Below are 23,890 nucleotides of genomic sequence, written 5' to 3' on the forward strand. Positions count from 1 at the left end.
TTGATGAGCTCACATAGGTCGAACACTTCAGGCATTTCAGGTATAAACATGAATGAAAACATTACTTTCAGAATTAACTCAAAATCTTATAAATGTGTCTCTTTACTTCTTTGCTTTTTATGCCATCCTTTATCTTACTGCTATAACTGGTATGAACTGCATCTCTGAACTTTTGCTTCCATGAACCTATAATTACCAACAATAAACATTTCCACTACTATCTCTCTTCTCCTATGTGTGTGGCATAAGGGATGGGTAGACTGCCCAAACCCTTAACCTGAGTGAGGGGATTATTCTGCCCCTGGGGTCACTCAGTGCTCACTAAACATAGTCTTTTAGATATGAGGGAGGCTTGCTCTCTCTGTCGCACTGGAGTCACACCGGGCAGGTCTGGCAGGTGTGACAGGTGCACTGGCTGTACCTGTAGCTGTGGTCTCCTGTGATGTCTCAGGTACGCTGGTGGCAGGTTCAGGTGCCACAGGGGTTGGCGAGAGGTGAAGTCTGTTTCTGCGCAGGGTGTCCCTGGGCGTCTCGATGACATAGGATCTCGGTGTGTTTGATGCAGACACCACTGTGCCTCTCTGGTTCATGTCTTTCACCCACACATGCTCACCTGGTTGCAGGTCTGGCAAGTCACGTGTACGGTGTCTCCGGTTGTAGTTTTGCTGCTGTTTTTGTCTGCATTTCTGTTCCTTCCTTTTCAGGTTCTCCATGTCTGCACATGCTGAGTTGAGCTGCACTGGGATGATGGGGACAGTTGTACGGATCTTTCTCCCCATGAGTAGCTCAGTGGGGCTGTGTCCATTGGCCAGAGGAGCAGCATGGTAGGCCATGAGGGCTAGGTAAGGGTCACCCGACTTCTTGAGGAGACTTTTGATTGTCATCACTGCCCATTCCGCCTCCCCGTTGCTCTGTGGGAAATGTGGACTGGATGTCACATGACTGAAGCTCCACTCTCGTGCAAACTTCCTGAAGGACTCGGATGCAAACTGTGGCCCATTGTCTGAGCGCAGCACCTCTGGTATCCCGTGATGAGCGAAGATGGACAGTGCTCAATCACACCTTCTGATGATGTGGATGTTAACTTGGCTACCTCAAAGTACCTGGAGAAATAATCTACTATGACTAGGTACTGTTTGCTTTCTATCTGGAACAGGTCTGCTCCTACCGTTGACCATGGCCTAGCTGGAAAGTCTGTTGGCATCATGCTCTCTCTGAGATTTGTTCTGTCACGGGCGCATGTGTCACAGTTCTCAACCATCTTAGTCAGCTCACTGTGGAGGCCTGGCCACCACACAGATCGCTTAGCTCTCTCCCTGCCCTTGGTTATGCCGAGGTGCCCCTCGTGCAGCTTGGAGAGTATGTCGGCCCTGAGTGATGCTGGGATTACGATTCTGCACCCTTTGAGTAACGGGCCACTCTGAACTGTGAGCTCACCTGAATGTGGCAGATAGGACTCGAACACTCTTCCGATCGAGAACCGGTCTGGCCATCCATCTGCACAGTACTGCTTCAGCTGCCGCAGTATGTCGTCGTTGTCCTGATGTCTCTGAATTTCCTCAAGCCTCGCCTCTCCTTTCCTCTCGTAGCCCGTCTGTGGTGCTGTTGTTCACCAGCGCTCTAGACAGCACGTCTGCAGTTGCGATATCTTTGCCAGCCACATGAGAGATGGTGTAGGAGAATCTCATTAGCCGCATGCGTAGGCGCTGTATGCGCGGTGGGAGCTCGTCCAGGTTCCTCGAGCCCAGGAGCGGAACCAAGGGTTTGTGGTCCGTCTCGATTTTGAAGCTCTTCCCGAAGAGGAACTCTGAGAACCTCTCACAGGCCCATGTGGAGGCCAGCGCCTCCTTCTCAATCTGGGCGTATCGCTGTTCAGTGCTGCTGAGTGCTCTTGAAGCGTACGCCACTGGTCTCCACTCTGCGTTGTCTCGCCGCTGGAGGAGAACGGCGCCCATCCCATACGACGATGAATCAGCGGAGACGAGTGTTTCAGCGTTCGGGTCATACAGTGCTAACCCTGGAGGAGTAGTCAGTTCTTTCTTTATGCTGTGAACTTGCCTTCTACCTTGAGAGGTGCTCTTCCTGGCCCCTTCAGAATCAGTGTTGCTCTCTCCAGCCAGCTGAATTGGCCCTGGGTGTCACGTTTCAGGTCTGTCTTGCCATGTTTTATGTTTTATCATTTGTCTTAGTCTTGTATTGTCTTATCATGTATTATGTTAGTCTAGGTTCGTCATGTTAGTTAGTTTATTTCTTGTTACGATTTATTTTCTCGTCATGTCTAGTTATGTTTCGTTACGATTATATTACCTTGTTATGTTGAGTGGTTATCGTCTTAGTTTCGTTTTTGTGTTATGTTTTGATTTATGTTTATTGTTACGGAGACTGGTTACTGTTTAAACATACACTTTTACATGTCTTTCCGCAAACCTTGCGTTCCGCCTTTTCTCTCTCTCTTTCTGTCATTCACTCTCTAATTGTTTCCATTTGTCTATTTACTAAAACTACTAACGCTAGATCAGGATTGGGTAGAAACTAACAAACTAATCATGTGTTCATGTTACCTTACGTTTCTCGTGCATGTCATTTACTAATTTACTAATGCTAGGGCAGGATAGGTTTATTACTAACGATTACTAATTACCTTGTTAAACTTGTCATCCATCGCACCTGTTTTCCATTTCCTTGCTACGCTCTAACTAATTGTCTACTCCTGTCTACACCTGCATTTATATCCCAGTCGCGCTACTGTTCACTGCGAAATTGTCTGCCTCTTGTCCGTCAAAGCAACTCTTGAGCATTATTTACGATTGATTACACGTTACGATCCAAGCCTGTTTCCGACCATTGTTTATTGATTTCTGTTTTGTTGACCCTCGCTTGTTTTTGACCACGTCCTCGCCTACCGTTCTGTACCTTTGCCTCGCTGATTGTTTTATGGTTTCGACTTCCGCTTCGCCCACGACTACGCCTCTGCCTGCCGTCCGCCTGTACTTCTGCCCCGCTGACGGCTGTCCTGCTACCGGACAGCTCCTGCACGTCTACCGACTACGAGTTTGCCTCTTCCCTCGGCACCGTGCTTTTTGTTTGTTTAGTGTTATGTTTGGCTGGATCTACGTGTATGGACTTTGCTTGTTTTGACTACGCTCCTGCGATTCGTCCCGAATAAAGCCCTGCCGGGACTTTATCTAACCATTGTTTCTGAGTCGTGCATTTTGGGTCCAACCCCCATGCACCCGTCTCACTGGGTGTAGAGCGTTTTCGGGACTGCTGTCACGTCAGCGCCAGCGTCAATTTTAAACACGGTTTTGTGTTTGTCCATTTTTATTTCAGTCATCCAGGGGCTGTCCCTTGAATCCGCTGTTACTGTGCCCAGGAATCTGACGTCATCATCATCATCAGTGCTATCATCAGTGTCGGCTACGTTCACTTCATGCATTTTTTTTGTTCTACATACCCGAGCATAATGTCCTTTCATCTTGCACTGATTGCAGGTAGCTTCTCTCGCTGGGCACTGTTGTAGTCTGTGCCCCTTCGTGTCCCCGCATCTTTTGCATGGCCAGTCCTGTGCCTTCCTGTGCTCCTTGAATGCGTGTGTCGACAGTTGTTTGGCGGGCTTTGATCTCGCGCTCCTGCGTTGCTGCTGCGCATGGACGCTCTCGAGCTCTGTGTTTTAGACATCTCCTTTAAAATTAGCTTTCAACATTTCCTGTTGTTTTTTCACTTGCTCACTTTGTTTGGCTTTGGTGACTGCTTTTTGGAGTGTTAGACCAGGGTCCATTTGCAATTGTTCGGACAGTCTTTTGTCTCTCAGACCCACGACCAGTCTGTCTCTCACCATCTCGTCATGCAAAGCAACATATCCACAGTACTCTGCCAGGCAATGGAGAGCAGTAATGAAGCTGTCGGCGGGCGACTCGCCCATCTCTTGCTGCCTCTGATTAAACTTGGCCCTTTCAAAAATCACGTTCCTGCGAGCTATGAAGTGAGCCTCTAACTTCTCTTTGACGGTTGAGTACTCACTCGCCCCTCACACGGGCTGAGGTGCAGCGACGTCAGTATGTCTTCCGCCTCCTCGCCCATCGTGTACACCAAGGCATTGACTTGATTTTCGTCCGCCTGTGTCTCTAAACCAGACGCGATGCGAAATCTGTCGAAGCGCTTGATCCACTTCGGCCAGTCGTCTGCCTTGAACGTGAACTTCTCCGGTGGGGCTATTTGGAACTGGTTCATAGGGCTCTCAAGTTTCATGAAAAACTCAGAGTGAGATTGCAAATCAGGGCTGGAGCAAATTGACATTGTGTATGTTTTGGTCGCAGAGGCCCCTTGGCTGAATCCACTTCTCCCAATTATAATTTAGTTTATAATTAAGTTTATATAAACTATATAAACTATAATTTAGTTTCTAATTAAGTTTATAATTGACCAGCACAAATAAAACAAATAGAACACATGTAAGAAAAAAATGTATAGTTCGGGAGAGGTGATCTTTGTGAGCATTTGTGCGAGGGTGTGACTTCGAGTGTGTGACTGAGTGTGTATGTGCGTGCGTGACTGACGGTGTATGTACACCGCCTTTCTGAGCGTGCAGGTGCAGGGTGGGACAAACGCGGCAGATCCTCACAGTAACCCCGCCTACCGGCCAGACGGGTAAAGATCACCAAAAAATGTCAAAAGATCCTCAAGTGTCCAAACGTGGCTCCAAATCCAACGAGACTGCTTATTTGATGTTTATGTTTATTGATGTTTATTTCCGTGTAGTGGGTTTTATCCCTTCTCGGCCGACTCACCGTGAGAAAAGACAGGTGTGGCGTGTGAGCGTGTGAACTGGTTGAAATGCGTGTGTTTCACGGTCAATGGGTGAGACTTGAGAGGTTTGGGTTCATGCTGCTGTTTGGTTAGCTCGTGAGATAGCTAGCTACTAACGTCACTCGCGGCGCGAACTCCTAGCTAGCTGGCTACAACTGAAGCTATCTAGCTAACTACTAACAACGTAAAATAACGTTGCTAAACACGCAAACTAACACTCACTTTCCGTCGTCACTCGAAATCATATTAAGTTCGGTTTTTAAACTTCTGACACCATGTTGTGTTGTTTAAAAGGTACAATGATAAACCTAGAGGCTGACGAACGTCTCAAACCGTTAGTGCCATTCAATCAAATAACTTTATTGGCAGCTGCATGACCACACATACAGTCAACAGCATGACGTATCACATGTCACAAGCCTATCACTACATCCGCCTACTGACAAGCTTTCTGGAGATGCTGATTTCCTTTTCCAGCAGGACTTGGCACCTGCCCACAGTGCCAAAACTACTAGTAACTGCTTTGCTGACCATGGTATTACTGTGCTTGATTGGCCAGCCAACTCGCCTTTCAAAAAATTATCATAAAACATTATCCTCATAAAAGAGTCTGGTGTGAATGCATACGAATTTCCAAGATACTTATGACAACCTGCACCTCTGTTCCACCTGACTTTCTTATTGTTATTGTGACGTTACCTGTGTTCCAGTTTGGAGGATGGGTAAGTGACGTTGTACTTTGGGAGGAGTTTTGGTTGTTATAAGCATCTTGGAAATACCTATACATTACACACCTACACACTATTATAATGGAGATAATGGATCAATGGTAAAGAATCTTTTTATTATCAAAGCTTTATTGACGTTTCTGATACATTGCTCATTTATTTTGAGAAAATCTAGCTTTAACTGCTTGTTTCCGCATATTTTATAAACTTAAAAAGGAACGATGGAGATGTTGTCAGATAATGATTTATTAATTCACAGGTTCCAGCCGAATGATGACAGTTACCACAAAGCGATCTACGAGAGCCTAATTAATATAGGTGAGTGAAATTTTTAGAGCCATTTACCAAACGACTCGAGACATCTAATGATGAACATTTGCTTCGATGAAAAACCACCGTTGTAAAGCGTGTATTGCTATTATATTTATATATATTTATTTTATTTCCGTAATGTAATTGTCAGAGCTGTGGAAGACTAAAGCCTGGAAATATAATGAAATTAACTGCTTACATTACGGAAATAAAATAAATATATATAAATATAATAGCAATACACGCTTTACAACGGTGGTTTTTCATCGAAGCAAATGTATGTATTTTATGTATTTTATGTATTTTATTTATGTATTTATGTATTTATGTATTTATGTATTTTATTTCCGCCATATGTATTGCTATTATATATATATATATATATATATATATATATATATATATATATATATATATATATATATATATATAATAGCAATACATATGGCGGCATATGCCGTGAAAAAGTGTTTCGTTTCATTATATTTCCAGGCTTTAGTCTTCCACAGCTCTGACAATTAACTGCTTACATTACGGAAATAAAATACACCGATCAGCCAACTACCTGCTTAAACCAGTTTTTCATGATTAAAAATGCTTTAAACTGTATACACTTGTCTATAAACACTTAATATTTAATGATATTATATTAATTATATAAATTAAAATAGAAGACTTGTAAGTTTATTGAGAGGGGAGCGTCGTGGGGTATGTGCACTGTTTTGTTATTTTAATATTTTAATATACTGGTGTTCACGATGACGTCTATGTTAACAGATGCTCCAGGACCTGTAGAATTTTTCATATTTAACAAGAAGTTAAAAATGCATCAAATGATGAACATTTGCTCCACTTTAATGTCAGTTACAGTGGCGTGAAAAAGTATTTGCCCACTTCCTGATTTCTTCTATTACTACATATTTGTCGCAGAATGGTTTCAGTTGAAACAAAACCGAAACTCAATGGGCCTCATTCATCAAACATGAGCCGAACGAAATTCACCATAAATCTATCGGAAATGCATTTCAACAAATAATGTGGGATTTATCAAAGTTTTCGGATGTCAATTTTTTGGCAGGTGCCGAACAAACTTCACGAGTGGTCTCAGCTGTTCGATGAAAAACCACCGTTGAAAAGCGTATATTGCTATTTTATTATTACATTGCTATATATATATGAAGAAGTAATGAAGTTACTCAATTACTACAGAAGGATCTACGAGGGAATAATTAATATAGGTGAATGATATTTAGAGCCATTTACCAAACGACTCAAGACATCTAATGATGAACATTTGCTCCACTTTAAAGTCAGTTACAGTGCCGTGAAAAAGTGTTTCGTTTCATTATATTTCCAGGCTTTAGTCTTCCACAGCTCTGACAATGAACTGCTTACATTACGGAAATAAAATACACCGATCAGCCAACTACCTGCTTAAACCAGTTTTTCATGATTAAAAATGCTTTAAACTGTATACACTTGTCTATAAAAACTTAATATTTAATGATATTATATAAATTATATTAATTAAAATTGAAGACTTGTAAGTTTATTGAGAGGGGAGCGTCGTGGGGTGTGTGCACTGTTTTGTTATTTTAATATTTTAATATACTGGTGTTCACGATGACGTCTATGTTAACAGATGCTCCAGGACCTGTAGAATTTTTCATATTTAACAAGAAGTTAAAAATGCATCAAATGATGAACATTTGCTCCACTTTAATGTCAGTTACAGTGGCGTGAAAAAGTATTTGCCCACTTCCTGATTTCTTCTATTACTACATATTTGTCGCAGAATGGTTTCAGTTGAAACAAAACCGAAACTCAATGGGCCTCATTCATCAAACATGAGCCGAACGAAATTCACCATAAATCTATCGGAAATGCATTTCAACAAATAATGTGGGATTTATCAAAGTTTTCGGATGTCAATTTTTTGGCAGGTGCCGAACAAACTTCACGAGTGGTCTCAGCTGTTCGATGAAAAACCACCGTTGTAAAGCGTATATTGCTATTTTATTATTACATTGCTATATATATATATGAAGAAGTAATGAAGTTACTCAATTACTACAGAAGGATCTACGAGGGAATAATTAATATAGGTGAATGATATTTAGAGCCATTTACCAAACGACTCAAGACATCTAATGATGAACATTTGCTCCACTTTAAAGTCAGTTACAGTGCCGTGAAAAAGTGTTTCGTTTCATTATATTTCCAGGCTTTAGTCTTCCACAGCTCTGACAATGAACTGCTTACATTACGGAAATAAAATACACCGATCAGCCAACTACCTGCTTAAACCAGTTTTTCATGATTAAAAATGCTTTAAACTGTATACACTTGTCTATAAACACTTAATATTTAATTATATGATATGCGTACTTATATAAGCAGATTGCAATCAAAAGTTTAATTTTTAAATTAAAATTGAAGACTTGTAAGTTTATTGAGAGGGGAGCGTCGTGGGGTGTGCGCACTGTTTTGTTATTTTAATATTTTAATATACTGGTGTTCACGATGACGTCTATTTTAACAGATGCTCCAGGACCTGTAGAATTTTTCATATTTAACAAGAAATAAAGACCTCCCGCCATAGTTAAAAATGCATGGCATCTAATCCTAAATCAGTTTCACCCTTCTTCCCTCCGTTGGAAATACATGGTACTGCATGTGGTGAAACTTATGTCGGAATCGATCCCATGTATTTTGTAAATATGGCGGGTGATAATGACCGGTCCACCGTATCTCGTGTAACCTTTTAAGAGAGGCTGCATTATAGTTCTGGGCTACATAATGATGGCGAATGAAGGAATGTAGTGAGCCGGAGTGTTCAAAGAATGTTTTGGCGCATGGCTCTACCTGAATGGCATGCACCACTGCTCGGTGCAGCTGATGGTTGTAGCAATGTACATAAGGAATGAGCCTGCCAAGCTTCTGTACCTTCAACGATGCTTGAACCCCATCCCTGTTTGAGCATTTCTGTTGTTATATATTTTGCATCCAACCCACTCAAGTCCAGTAAACCAATCAAATGCTCCTCAGGAACCAAATTGCAGACAAACCGAATCACAGGTGAAAGCACCTGTCTCTGGTTCCATTACGTTTGATACAGAACTCTATTGTATCTGCATTATCATATTTTCTTTTCACCTCATGCAACACCACACTGGATAGAGTGTTAATTGTCTCATTTTGAATGCCTTTTGATGTGTACTTTGCATTCTGAGGGATGTTTTTTGTTTGGAATCCTTAGCCAGAGTGTACTCAAACAATTTCAGGAACAGCCCAGCAGAGATATCTCTGTCATCGTTTATTTTGGACTGACTTTCAGTGCTTCCACGAAAAGGAAGTTCGTTCACAGCCAGAAACTGCACCACTTTCCCTATGCTTCTGATGTAGAATTGTTTTTTCTCAACCTGTGTTTTTCCCAAGAAACATGGTATAGTGTCACCAGTTTCCACTCTCCTGTTCAGTTCTGTGCGCAGCATTCAAATGGCTATGGCTCAGTTCAGTTCAGTTCAGTTCAGTTCAGTTTATTCTTTGTCCCAAATGGGCAATTTGTTTGCAGCAGGACCACACACATACCACACAACAATAGGCATAACACAATACAGACAGACAGACAGATTCTGCACAAGAAGCATAATAAATAGTTCAGTTGTGATAAGTATTGGCAGTGCATTAAAAACTGACTGGCAGAGTCATTTAAAATCAAGATACAGTTTCAATAAATAGAAGGTAGATATAAAAAGAGGTAGTGGATTGGGGTATGGGGTCACTAAGTGGACAAGGCTATCTTCTTCTGTTGTGTGCATTCAGTGCTTGAATAGAAAGAGGAATAAAGGAATTTTTGTACCTCTGTTTTAAAGCAATGGGAGTTTTAAATCGTAAGCCAGATGGCAACAACATGTATTCTGTATACAGAGGATGACTTGTATCTTGATAGATATTCATGGCTTTGTTAAACAGCTGCTTGTTGAAATACTCAGTAAGACTATTGAACTTCACTCCCACTATCTTATTGGCCACATTCACAATTTTAGAAAGTGCATTCTTGTCTTTGATAGTGACATTTCCATACCAGCAGATAATGGAGAACGTCAGGACAGACTCAATAAAAGCTCTATAGAACAGTGTCATCAATGTTTTATCCACCTGAAACCTTTCAAGTTTCCTGAGAGCAGAGAGTCTTTGTTGTCCTCTCTTGCACACAGAAGTGGTGTTCAAGTCGAACTTAAGCCGGTCATCAATCAAGGTGCCCAGATACTTATAACATGATACCATATCAACATCCTGCCCCTTGATTACACTATGCACAGGAGCAGGGGGGAGGCGTCTGAAGTCTATAGACATGTCCTTAGTTTTACTGATGTTAAGATGCAAAAAGGTATCTTCACACCAGGACACAAAGTCATCAATGACAGGGCCATGCTCATTCTCATGAGTATTCAACAAACTGACGATTACAGAGTCATCTGCAAATTTTATAATGTACCTGTTGTCATGTTGGCTAAGGCAGTCATTGGTATACAGAATGTACAACAGGGGGGAGAGGACACACCCCTGAGGTGAGCCGGTGGACGATGTTAGAGCACTGGACAGCACATTATTCACCCTCACCCTCTGAGCGTAAGGAAGTCAAGTAGCCAACCAGTCAGGCTTGGATCAAAGCTAAAGTTGCTCAGTAATTTTTCAGTTAGCAGGTGGGGTTGGATGGTATTAAATGCTGAGGAGAAATCAACAAAGAGCAACCTAGCATGATTCCCACTCTTCTCCAGATGTTTATAGAGAAGATTAAGTAGAGTGATGGTAGCATCCTGCACCCCCCTCTTGGCCCTATAGGCAAACTGAAAAGGGTCCAAGAGGGGTTCCACCTTAACTAGGAGCTCAGCTTTAATCAACTTCTCAAAGGATTTTGCAACAAGGGATGTGAGGGCAACCGGCCTGAAATCATTAAGGGTTTGGGGGCGACTGACCTTGGCAACAGGCACCACTACAGACTGCTTCCATAGAGACATGGCACCCTCTGCTGGAAGAGTGACAAACTGAATATGTGGTGAAAGATAGGGCCTAACTGTTCGGCACACACTTTTAGCGTGCGGCCACTGATGTTATCTGGGCCAGGGCTTTTTTTTCGGTCTGCAGTGTTTAAAGCACCTAACAATACTATACTCATTGAAACTAGGGATAAACGGTGGGGATGCCAGGAGACTCCTCTTGAGTTCAGAATGTCTGTTGCTGAAGTCATGTGTGTCAAATCTGACAAACCTGTTGAGATCCTCTGCCAGTACTGAGTCAGATTTGTTGTTAAATTCTAACTTTCTCTTTCCCCTTTCCTTAGGCCCTACAATAGTCTTCATACTATCCCAGGCTGAACCCAGGTTGTTCATTTTGAGCTGTGTTTCTAATTTATCTTTATACTTAAGTTTGCCTGCCCTGATTTCCCATTTTATATCTTTTTGAAGTTTGTGCAATACTTGCAAGTTACCCTCCTTAAAGGCTCTTTTCTTTTCACGCAAAAGACCCATGAGAGACTTAGAAACCCACGGTTTACTGTTGGGGTATACTTTCAAGGCCTTAGTTGGAATAACAATATCCTCACAGTAAGACACCCAACTACTGGTAACATCAGTCAATTCATCAATATCAGAGCATGAGTCCTTAAACATATCCCAATCTGTGCAGTCCAGACATCCCTGAAGAGACAGACAAGCATCCTCTGACCAGTCCTTAATATATACAGTCTGTACCTTGCCCCTCTTAGGAGCAGTTTGATATGAGGGGATGAGGTGTACACAATTGTGATCAGATGAGCCTATAGGTGGGAGGGGAATGGACTTGAATGCATTTTTTACTGAACAATAACACAAGTCCAGTGTTTTATTGTGTCTAGTGGGGCACGTAACGTACTGGTGGAAGTCTCTGAGTGTTTTAGACAAAGAGCAATTGTTCATATCCCCAAGAATAATGATCGGGGCATCAGGGGATCGCATTTGGAGTGAATGGGTTACTTGAGAGATAATTTCACAGGCATTGTTACTGTTCGCCTTGGGGTGTATATACACAAGAGTGACGAACAGCTGGGGAAACTCACGTGGGAGGTAGTGAGGACATAACGCCACCGTGAGTAATTCAACGTCGGCCGTGCAGATTTTCTCTCGAACATTGACCGATTTGCACCAGCGCTCGTTCACGTAGAGACACACCCCCCCGCCAGTGGACTTGCCGGTAGTTGTTGCGTCCCTGTCCAGCCGGACAGGCGATCCGAAGCCGCATAGTCCCAAGTCACTGTCCGTGTCCCTGTCGGACAGCCACGTCTCCGTAAGCGCCAAGATGCAGGAGTCTCTGAACTCGTGGGAATACCGAGCCTGTGCCTGTAGGTCTTCGGATTTATTCCGAAGTGACTGCACATTCGAGAGGATGATTGATGGCAGAGGGATACGTGAGAGTGACTGTTTTTTCACCCTAAGACGAACAACTCCTCTGCGCCCCCGCTTCCTGGTCTTGGTTCTACGGGCCGAACCCGATCCTTGATATTGTTGTCCGACTGGCCGCGCTAAGTCCCATATTGGCGAGTTTAAGTTCGATGGCAAATGAGTAACGTGACTCCAGCATAGGAGAAACTCCCTGGAGTACTGGATCCTCGTTAAATGGAGTGAAGATGAATCGCCAAAACTCCAAACCAGCCGAAACGCCATCCACAACAGAAGCAATGCCCAAAGTTCCATTATAGTTCACCGATCAACCTTGATATCAGTAGATTAAAGCTTACAGTCGCATGCCGGTACTACTATTTATCCAGATGATAAGTTACGAAGTTAAAACAAAAAAACAAACATCAAACAATGCTCAGCCACAGCCTGCTGCCGGTCGCTGCATGAGCATGCGCCCTGTAGGCTCCCTTTCACTGGGGGATGAGGTCACTGTGGTATCCCCTAGTGAGAGGGAAAAATTGGAGAAGGGAGAGGTTAGAGCAGGGATGAAGATTACCTCCGTTTTTCCTGGGTTGAGCTTTAGATGGTAGTTGCCCATCCAGCTCTGGATGTCACTCAGGCAGGCGGAGATATGGGTAGAGACCAGTGTGTTGGATGGGGGGAAGGAGAGAAAGAGTTGGGTGTCATCGGCATAACAATGATATGGCTAGATGCATGCCTGTAGAATCCCCTGTCCTTTTCTAATGGAGGTTGTTGAGCAGGGGGGACGACATGTGAATGTCTGGGAACATTGAATACCAGATGGGCTGCAGCATTCTGCATCAGTTGTAGGTGTCTGAATCACATATACATCTATGATCAACCATCATTTCAAGAGAGTACAGAAATAGAAATTACATATACATCGGTGTGACACAATGAGTCATGTATGCTGACCATGAAATGGAATATAATCATAATAATGTTGACTGAGCACACATGCTCTTTTGCAGCAAAGCCCTGTGAAATGGTCTAAACCTGCATGTCTTTAGATTGTGGGAGGAAACCGGAGTACCCAGAGGAAACCCACGCGGGCACGGGGAGAACATGCAAACTCCATAATTCACCGTGCCGCCCAAATAAAATGAAAAACAGAAATGAAATACGGGGAATAAATAAATAATGTAAAATAAATAATAAAATAAGGATAAAACTTGAATTGGTATAGGTGTATGTATATGTCCAGTTTGTATTGGTATGTATGTGTCTGTGATTGTCTCTGTCTCTGGTCCCATTCACGGCAAGAATTTGTTGTTATTTTCGGGGCTCCAAGACTCGATGACTGTTCCTTTCTCGGAGGCCTCGTTGTCTTGCCGTAGGGTAGAGTCGACTGCTTTATGACATCAAAGTGTTGGGAATGTCTGGTCGTCTCCAATCTGAATCAGACAGGAGAGAAAAGAATGCGGCAGTATCGAAGAAGCATGCAACTATAGGCTATCCCATTTTTTATTCTCTGTCAGCACAATCTTGCATTTGTTTATATGTGAGGTGTTTATGTAGCGCCTCCATGGTAAATGGTACCGCTCGAATGCATTCCCTGACGCGTGTCCAACGATATTGTTGCTCATTAAAAGTAAAAGCTAGCCAGTCCTGACATTCTGGGGCTAAAGGAACAGTCCAATATGCATTAAGCATGTCAATCACTGAAAAGATGCAATGTTCAGGTTTCAGTGAATTAAATATGGTGGATGGATCTGCTACCAAAGGTGTCAGCTTATCAATGGTTTTGTTTGCCCCTCTGAAATCAACAGTCAAACACCAGCTGCCATTTGCTTTCTTCACGGGCCACCAACTTTCGAGTTTTCAACTCAGAGGTGGGTGTTTGGCAACATCTGATTTCTGTAGTTGTCTTAAATTTCACATGATTTACGAGAAAATACAAGTTTAATACGAGTTTAATTTGAACAAAACATCCATACCAAGTAAAGGCTGACATGCTTCTCCAACCCATAAATTAGCCGTTATTTCTGTAGGTCGAGAATTGCAATTGTCCAAGTGGGACAGGACCATTGCTTGTACAAGGAGCTGAGTGGAGTAGGTGGTGTGGAAGGATCGGATTCTCTGGATGTTGTACAGGAAGAACCTGCATGCCCAGGTCACTGTAGCGATATTCTTGGAGAAGGACAGCCTGTTGTCCAACACCACTCTGAGGTTTCTTGCACTGGGGGATGAGGTCACTGTGGTATCCCCTAGTGAGATGGAAAAATTGGAGAAGGGAGAGGTTAGAGCAGGGATGAAGATTACCTCCGTTTTACCTGGGTTGAGCTTTAGATGGTAGTTGCCCATCCAGCTCTGGATGTCACTCAGGCAGGCGGAGATATGGGTAGAGACCAGTGTGTCAGATGGGGGGAAGGAGAGAAAGAGTTGGGTGTCATCGGCATAACAATGATATGACATGCCATGAGCAGAGATAACAGGGTCAAGGGATCTGGTGTAAATGGAGAAGAGGAGGGGAACGAGGACTGAGCCCTGGGGGACTCCTGTAACAAGGGGGCGAGGGGTTGACACTTTTCCAGCCCAGGCCACCTAGGAGGATAGGATTTAATCTGGTCTAAGGCTGTGCCACAGATCCCTGTACATGCCAAGAGGATAGGATGATGGAGTGGTTGACCGCGTCGAAGGCTGCAGGGAGGTCAAGGAGGATCAGGACAGAGGAGAGGGAGGCCGCTTGTGCAGCCTGTAGGGACTCATTGACAGAGAGAAGTGCGGTCTCTGTCGAGTGGCCAAGTCTGAAGCCGGACTGGTAGGGGTCCAGCAGGAGATTCTGTGAGAGCAAGGAAGAGAGTTTGTTGGAGGCAGCTCGCTCAACGGATTTGGATTGAAAAGGAAGGAGAGATACCAGACAGTAGTTCTGTAGGCAGGAGTGGGTTTCTTTAGGAGTGGGGTGATGTAGCCCTCTTGAAGGATGAGGGAAAGCAGACAGAGGACAGGGAGGAGTTAACAAGGGAGGTGACAAATGGGAGGATGTCAGGTGTGATTGCCTGAAGGAGGTTTGAGGGGATAGGGTTGAGGGTACAAGTAGTATGATGGTGGGAGAGCAGGAGGTGAGATACACCCTGGAGGAATGTAGAAGGTTGGAAACCCATGCACTGGGAGGGGAGGATCAAGCTCTCCTGGAGACAAGAGGATAGAGTCAAGTGCTGAGGAGAGAGAGGAAAGCAGGGTGGAAGATGCAGAGTCAGTGGGTAGTTTGGAGAAGGATTCAAGAGGAGGGAGAGAAGCGGTGACTCTGGGGGCAAGTGAGCAGAGTGATAGAGAGCGGAGGTTACAGTGGACTGAAACAGTGGGGATGATTGGAGGGGAGGGAAGCAGGGGAGCAAGGGGGATAGAGAAGGAAATGAAGTGGTGATCAGACATATGTAGAGGGGTAACAGTAGGGTTAGAAGAGGAGCAGTTCCTCACAAAGATCAGTCTAGAACAGGGGTCTTCAACCTTTTTCAGCCCAAGGACCCCTTGGCTGAGAGAGACACTGAGCACGGACCCCCACCCCTGCCCCACCCCAAATTTAGTATTGATAGGCCTATTCATCTTATATTTGGACTGTCAGTCACGAGCGCCCGCTCCCGCAAGCGCGCGGACACACACACACACAACAGGATTATACATTATCTGTAACGGGTGCTTTATACAACTCGTTTCAATTTATTCTGTTTATTATTGACATTAATAAAACAATGTAAAACTTCCCAATGAACAACAAATACCCCCCAAAGTTCAGTGCCCATCAGTCCCAACATTTAGCAACTGAATCAAACAGTCGAAACGTAAATTAAGTCTCAAACTGATCTCCTGGAATCGAAAAGAAGGGTTTGGCTTACGGTCAGATGCCCAACCCAAAGCCCAATTTCGACATTTAACGCAGGTTAGGAAAAAGGATCCTTTACTCGCCGTAATAACTCTAAAATAAAATAAAAGATAATCCACAGCGATCGGTAGTCACATTTTAATTACGGAGGGACAAAGAATTAAGCTAATTGAGTATGGATGGAATATCTCATAGGCTACCTAGTGAGAGGACTGACCCTGGTGAGTGGCACAGAGCTTCTCTATTCTAGAACAGATGGAAGTTGTGAGGCAGAGTGCCATATCAGTCTTAGGCTGCAGCCTTGACCTGTATTTGTTCTTCAGGTAGGCAAGAGAGGAAAATCCGCTTTCACAAAGATATGTAGTAGCAAAAGGTAAAAGGCTCCTCATTGCTTTTGCTGTCAATTGCGGGAAGTCTTTCTGGCAAGAGATCCAGAATTGGATGAGTGTTCTTGTGTCATATGTATTCCTGTATGTGCTGTCGGTGGATAGTTCAATGAGCTGATCTTCCTCTGTCACTGTTAAGTTTGAGCCATCTGCTGCACTGTCTTTGAATGGGAACTGTATCCATGTCTTGTCTTTGCGCCACAACTCAGCCTCAGAGAAGTATTTCCCAAACTCACCATCAAGTGCCTCCAAATGTGCAATAATTGTGTTTGTTAGGCGAGGAGACAGCACTGCAGATTCACTTAACTCTTCCACAGATGGAAACATGGAAAAAGTGCCCTCCCTGACTCGTTCCCTCCACCTTCTGACTTTCTTCAGAAAGCCCTCTATCCTGTCATACAATTGGATGACGTGTGTATTGTGTCCTTGCATAGAACTGTTCAAAGGTCTGAAAGATATGCAAGCTTGGTAAGCCAGGTATTGTCACTAAAATGTTCAGCCAGCTCTGCGGAGTTGTGGGACGCTAAAAACTCTCCGAGAGACGCACGTAACTCGAACACACGTGACAACACATCTCCACGCGAAAGCCATCTAACGCCGGAATGATAGAGGAGCGCAGTGTGTTCTTCTCCTGCAGCATCGCAGAACGAGGAAAATAGGCACGTTCGTAGAGCACTCTTCTTGACAAAATTGACAGCTTTCACAACAGTGTCCATGACGTCTGACAATTCATCACTCATGTCTTTGGCAACGAGATTCTCCCTATGAAGCATGCAGTACGTCCATATAATATTGGGAGCCACATCTTTGACGAGCGCATTAAGGCCACTTTTTAAGCCAACCATAGCTCTTGCACTGTCTGTGCACATCACGACACATTTTGACCAGGGTATATCATGTTCACGGAAAAAATCATCGATCACTTTGAAAATCTCAGAACTTGTTGTACGCCCAGGCAGCTGCTTACAAAAAAGAAATTCCTCCTGTATCTCATTTTGGTCGACAAACCGCACAAACGCCAAAAGCTGAGCGTCGTTTGACACATCGGTGGATTCATCTAATTGCAGTGCAAAAGAATCTGCCTTACGGAGTTTCTCTACTAGTTGCGCCCTCACATCAGCTGCCATTTCATCAATCTGGCGGGCGATGGTTGTGTCTGACAATGGGATGCTTTTCAGTTTTTTAATGTACTCATCATTCCCAAACATTGTTTTAGACATATCACTAGCTGCAAGCAATATTAAACTTCCCGCTATTGTGTAGGGCTTTTTTGTCTGAGCGACACGTAATGCAACTTGATAAGATGCTTTTCAAGCTAACTCGCCAACTTTCACTGATTGTCTCATCAAGGTCTGTTGGCCCGCAAAAGCTTTTAAACGGGACTGGAAATATTCAATGGTTTTTTCCTTCAAGTGAGCATGGTGTGTCTCTAAATGTCGTTACAGCTTCATACTTTCGTTTGATAGCACGGCAGAGCAAACCACACACATTGGTAATTCAACTCCATCGGTCTCCTTGCAGGTGAAGCCAAACTGTAGATAATTTTCTGAATATTTACGAGTCTTCTCTCGTTTGCGTTTATGGCTATTCATTATGATGGTGTTGGCATCCTCTGAAGGTGGGTCACCCGAACCACCATCAGTTCTGTCTGACGTGGAGCTTTTGTTCCGAGAAATTACAAAACGATCCATCATTTCACATTTTATGGTTATCGCTAACGTGTTTTGGCACAGGATAGCTAAATGTTGCACATGGGGATCACATGATCGCATGCATGATTCATGGGTAGCCTACTATGTGTTATTATAAACAAATAGGAAGTGTTTTTCTTTTCTATATTCTGTTAGCTTATGACATTTTTAATTTTTGGAAGAGGAAAAAAAAGCTTCAGGTGAAATAATTTTCCGGACCCCCTGCAGTACCTCCGTGGACCCCTAGGGGTCGCGACCCCCCGGTTGAAGACCGATGGTCTAGACTCTAGATGGTCTAGAAGGTTTCCAGCCTTGGGAGTTGGGGGAGAGTGATGCAGGGAGAGGTCAAAGGAGTCGAGCAGTGCCTGTTATGGATGATCGGTGTATGTTTTTGGCTTGTTGTATTTCCATTAACAGAACTTCAATCTTCGCTTCAGAGAAGCATTTTAATTTTTTTGACAATCTCCTTAAAAAGTCAAAATTCCATATATGGTGTGTTAGGGGGCATCAATTTATGCTAATCAAAAATAATGTGCACGTGCCTTTGATTTAATATTACTTGGTATTTATCGCCATACATATGTGGATACGAAAAGAAGCTGTCTTTTATGAATCTGGCGAAAGTTCTTAGTTCCTTTCCAATCACACATAGATTTGCACACCGATTTCTGAAAATATTGATAAATGAGACCCATTGTCTTGCTACATGACAAGTTGCAAAGCTCCACTGCATGACAAAGAAAAAATGATCCAATGTTCAAGAATAAGAGAGTTGTTCAATAAAAATCGAAGGGGGAACTTTTTGATGCAAATTGGGACATTTGGCTTCAAAGAGTTCAGAGTCAACCTTTTGTCTGATATTACATTTTGTCTATGGATCTGACACTATTCAGTGTCAGAAATATGCCATAATACAGGAAATCAGAGGGGAAAAAAAGTTTTTTGTTGCTCTGTATATTTTTTTATGTTTCTAACTACTAAAGTAGCACAGAAATACTTTTGTTGTGAACTAGCTGCTATGCTCACTAGAAGTAAGAGACAATCAGCAGCTCTATTTTGACAGTTTAATGGACTTATTATCCATTTGTGATAGTTACCTGGCAGCAGGGTAGCTGTACAGGCAGATTTGCAGAGGTTAATCAGCTTTTATTTATTAGGTTAATGCGTTAATTGCCGGCTAGCTAGCTAGTAATCCTTTAGAAAGCCAGCAGTCTTGCTGTTGATTTGGCTAGGAATCCAAGAAACACCCCAAAAACTTGTCAGATTAGAGGAAGGAGTGGAGCTATCAGTGACTGTTGCCCAAAGAAGACAAACATAACTACAGATGCTACACTGCAAGATGCAAACCACTAGTTAGCCACAAAATAGGATGGTCAGGTTATAGTTTACCAAGAAGTACCTAAAGGCCTGCAGAGTTTCTGTGCACAGAAGAGATCAAGATTCACCTGTATTAGAGCAATGGCAAAAGCAAAGTGTGGAGGCCAAAAGGAACTGTCCAGGATCCAAGCACACCACCTCATTTGTGAAACATGATGGTGGGGGTGTTATGGTTTGGGCATAGTATGACTGCCACAAATACTGGCTCACTAATGATGCAACTGTTCATAGCAGCAGCAGAATTAATGCTGAAGTGTGCAGAAACCTCTGTTCGAGTTCGAGCAAATGTTTCAACTCACTAGATTTATCCTACAGCATGACAATGATCCCAAACATACTGTTAAAGCAATGAAGCAGTTTTTCAAAGCCAAAAACTAGAAAATGCATGACAAGTTACCATCCAGTCTGAATCCAAATTAACATGCATTCCATATAATGAAAAGAAAACCTAAGGCGATTAGCCCCCAGAACAAGCAGGAGTTTACAGGAGCACTGTCACGCTTGTTTCAGTTGAGGTTATTTCGATTAAATGCTTAAATACTGAGGGTGGAGTTTGAGCGCCCGTTACCTTTTGCAAAACACAGGCTGGAGATTCAAGCCAAACGCATTCAGTGTCACTGGACGCGTTTGCTCCTTCGAAGTTTTGCATATTTAGGAAACAGCTACACTAACGGTGATTAAAATGCATACACACAGAATTTAAGCATTTAATTTAAATAATCTCAACTGAAATAAAATGGCTGTAGTACAGGCCTAGCAGAGCATCCCCAGAGAAGATACTCAGCACATAATCTCTATGGGTCCCAGACTTCAAGCACTCATTGCAAGTACTAGACATGACTAATTTACATAATATGTGGCAAACATTATTACCATTATTGTTACGGCACCTTGAAATGGCGTTGGGATCTATGTATGTAACATGGTAAAACTAAAATGTATAAAACATTTCCTTTAATAAACGATGAAAACCAGCACTTTAACCACATGTGAATTGTTTGATTAGAAATCTACAGTTGTGGGGGAAAGAGGCAAAAACAAAAAAACATGAATTGGTCCCAAACATTATGGAGAGCACTGTAAAATTAAATTATCTTATATCAAGGGTAAATCAGGGACCAAACGCAAGAGAATATTAATTATGCATTTTAAATACAGCAATAAATATTATTATTTAACTGTATGCTCCTGAACAGGTTACAAATTATGTTTAATTGGAATTATTCAAGAAAATAAACAGATCTATTTTGTGCCAGATTATTTTATTTTGTCATTCTGAGGCCTGTGTGTTTCCCACCAGTTATTTTTTGATTGGTGACATTATTTTCAATACTTGCTTTCAATTTTTTTGTTACAGCTCTGGAGCCCGGAGAACATCAAAGGTACTTATTTTTTGTGTACAAAGTCAAGAAAAGTAAACTAAGGCAATGTGGTGTAGAAATTAAAATGCAATTTAGGCAAAATTAAAGAAATTACAAGTCAAAAATACAGATTTACTTTAACATTACTTTTGAAGCGGTCCTGTATTAGCATTACATAAATGATTTAATGCATGCTACCCATTTTCTTTCCAGGACTCCAATCCCGGTGTTTTGTGCCGCCAAACCCATTCCTTACATAGGGTTTGGTGGCCAGTACTTCACATACAGATTTGGTAACACCTGTGTTCTTGACTCGCTGCTTGCAGGTCTACACATTGCTGCTAGTATGCACCCCAAAATTTGGGATCTTTTTATGAAAGACAAAACTGTCTATGCAGTTATAACCCTAGTGAGTAGGTGTAAGTATGAAGAGGCGAAAGCCCTATGGCTCATTAACTTAGATCTTCGGCTGGGCCACAAAAAATACTTCACAAGGAGCAACTACATTGACATCAGGGGCTACGTTAAAGACCACCTTCCAAACCTTTTGGATCTGACCAGCGCCAAGTTTCACTACGACGACGAGAGGAGGAGTCCCAATCCTGAAGATGTTGTTTACAAAAACATAGTGAGGTAAAATTTCCATTCAGGTGTTTCCTTTAAAAACATGTCAGTGAAACAATTCTAACAGTATTCCAATGGATTTTTTCAAATTATTGTTTGTTGCAACTGACCCATTATCCAGGATCATGCTTGCACAAGGTGGCAGGGTATAGAAATATAACCTCTCAGAATAATATGTAGGGCTCATTTGTAATGAAGGGTAGCACAATGCCTTCTGAAGATCTGGTTGTTTTACAGCAAGTTTGAGGATTTTGGTGACGTGAGAGTGCTGGGATCCAGAGGAAATCCAGAACTCATTATTGTGGACGTTGATGGCCGAATGGATGAATTCCCACCTCCCATGATCACTGATGACTATGAAAGGTAACCTTGAAAGCTGGCAACTAAAGGGGGGAAATTTAACAATTAATGCTGGTGACGGAATAAATGTGTGTATATATACATGGTGTGACTGAGAACAGTATTTGACTTTATGTGTATTCAAACATACCATTCCTCCCAAATGTCTTAGGGACTTCAGGCTGCAGTTTCTTCTCCTAGGCATAATAACTGAAAACTCCAACCACATGGTGTTGTGCACTAGCCTGGATGTCGGATGGTGGCTCTACGATGCCATGGAGCCTTCACTGTTCAGCAATGTCAACTTGGAAGATATACAGACCCAGGGTTATGTGGTTAACCTGGCAGCCTATGTCAAAGTGTCAGCAAATAATGAGAAGCAAGACTGAGCGGTAAGGATATTTCAGACTTGTTTCTTGAATTAATTTTTATTTATTTATTTTCTGGTATCAATAGTTTTCAGATGTTTCGTCATATTAATCATTCACATTATATGGAGAAACGTCAATAGTTTGGAAACGTCGGATACGGATATGACAGGACAGGGTTTTACATCAAGTCTCCTTCAAGATTAATCTCCTTCAAGATCAAGCGCGGGAAATGTTGGTTACTGATCAATAAATAGCGCGATACATCTGATACGGATCAATACCACAAAACATGTGACATAATTTGTGATTAAATCACGCTTAATACACTCAATACACCCTGCCCAGGAACGTACATGCGGATGTGACGTCGTTCTGTGAACGCGTGAAGTACACATAATTTCGTTTCGGACCATGTCACACACTGTCAGAGACAGAGACTCGGACAGAGGTTTTGCTACATCAGCTCACCATTAGAAACTGCAGCGAACAAACTTTTTCCTCACAGAAAAGGGGCCACTGGACATCTTCCAGAACCGAATGGACCGGACGGCATGGCGCAGCGCACGGGAACATCCCAGCTTTGTGCATCTGTCCAGGACAAGAATCCACGGTCCTAACGCCTCTCTCTCTCTCTCTCTCTCTCTCTCTCTAAAATAAGAAAAATAAAAATTAAGTTGACCTCCCAAGAGGAGGGGGTGGTGGCGGGAAAAAAAAAAAAAAAAAAAAAAAACATTTAGTTGACCTCCCAAGGGTGGTGGCGGGAATTTAAAAAAAATATATATTATTAAACTGTTTTGGTGTACAGTTTACAGTGTACAGTGGACCAGCTCTTTACCTTGGCGGGGTTGCTGGCGGGGTCATGGGAGTTGCCCATCCAGTCCACATGTGCTTTGTGGACTTGGAGAAGGCTTTCGACTGTGTCCCCCGGGGATATCTGTGTGTGTATGTTTGTGATATTCATGGACAGGATCTCAAGGCGCAGCCGAGGTGAGGAGAGTGTCCGGATTGGTGACCTCAGAATTGCGTCTCTGCTTTTTGCGGTTGTGGTTCTGCTGGCTTCATCGGACCGTGACCTTCAGCCTGCACTGGAGCGGTTTGCAGCCGAATGTGAAGCGGCTGGGATGAGAGTCAGCACCTCCAAGTCCGAGGCCATGGTTCTCTGCCGGAAAACGGTGGATTGCTCCCTCCGGGTTGGGAACGAGTAATTGCCCCAAGTGAAGGAGTTCAAGTATCTCGGGGTCTTGTTCACGAGTGAGGGTAGAAGGGAGCGTGATATTGACAGGCGGATCGGTGCAGCTTCAGCAGTAATACGGGCGTTGCACCGGACCGTTGTGGTGAAGAGGGAGCTGAGCCGGAAGGCAAAGCTCTCGATTTACTGGTCAATCTACGTCCCAACCCTCACCTATGGTCACAAGCTTTGGGTAGTGACCGAAAGAACGAAATCGCGTATACAAGCGGCCGAAATGAGCTTCCTCCTAGGGTGGCTGGGCTCAGCCTTAGAGATAGGGTGAGGAGCTTGGACATCCAGAGGGAGCTCGGAGTAGAGCCACTGCTCCTTCATTACATTACATTACATGGCATTTAGCAGAAGCTCTTATCCAGAGTGACGTA

At 43.1% G+C, this 23,890-nt stretch overlaps 1 protein-coding gene across 1 annotated transcript; it reads left to right on the top strand.

Moving 5' to 3' along the window:
• Window positions 1–5,561: 5,561 nt before the first annotated feature.
• On the top strand, window positions 5,562–22,948 carry LOC133129797 (uncharacterized). Its single transcript, XM_061244108.1, has 7 exons — window positions 5,562–5,635; window positions 5,794–5,852; window positions 20,942–20,966; window positions 21,159–21,578; window positions 21,807–21,932; window positions 22,081–22,300; window positions 22,785–22,948. The coding sequence occupies exons 1-6, from the start codon at window positions 5,616–5,618 to the stop codon at window positions 22,295–22,297; spliced, it is 867 nt and encodes a 288-aa protein (XP_061100092.1). The 5' UTR covers window positions 5,562–5,615; the 3' UTR covers window positions 22,298–22,300; window positions 22,785–22,948.
• Window positions 22,949–23,890: the final 942 nt, after the last annotated feature.

This window comes from Conger conger, chromosome 5 (assembly GCF_963514075.1).
Source record: "Conger conger chromosome 5, fConCon1.1, whole genome shotgun sequence".
Lineage (NCBI taxonomy): Eukaryota > Metazoa > Chordata > Actinopteri > Anguilliformes > Congridae > Conger > Conger conger.

Coding starts and splice junctions, on each gene's coding strand:
- LOC133129797 (XM_061244108.1), top strand. CDS start 5,616: ATGGAGATAATGGATCAATG. Junction 5,853..20,941: donor CGAGAGCCTAATTAATATAG/GTGAGTGAAATT, acceptor TTTTTGTTACAG/CTCTGGAGCCCGGAGAACAT. Junction 20,967..21,158: donor GAGCCCGGAGAACATCAAAG/GTACTTATTTTT, acceptor TTTTCTTTCCAG/GACTCCAATCCCGGTGTTTT.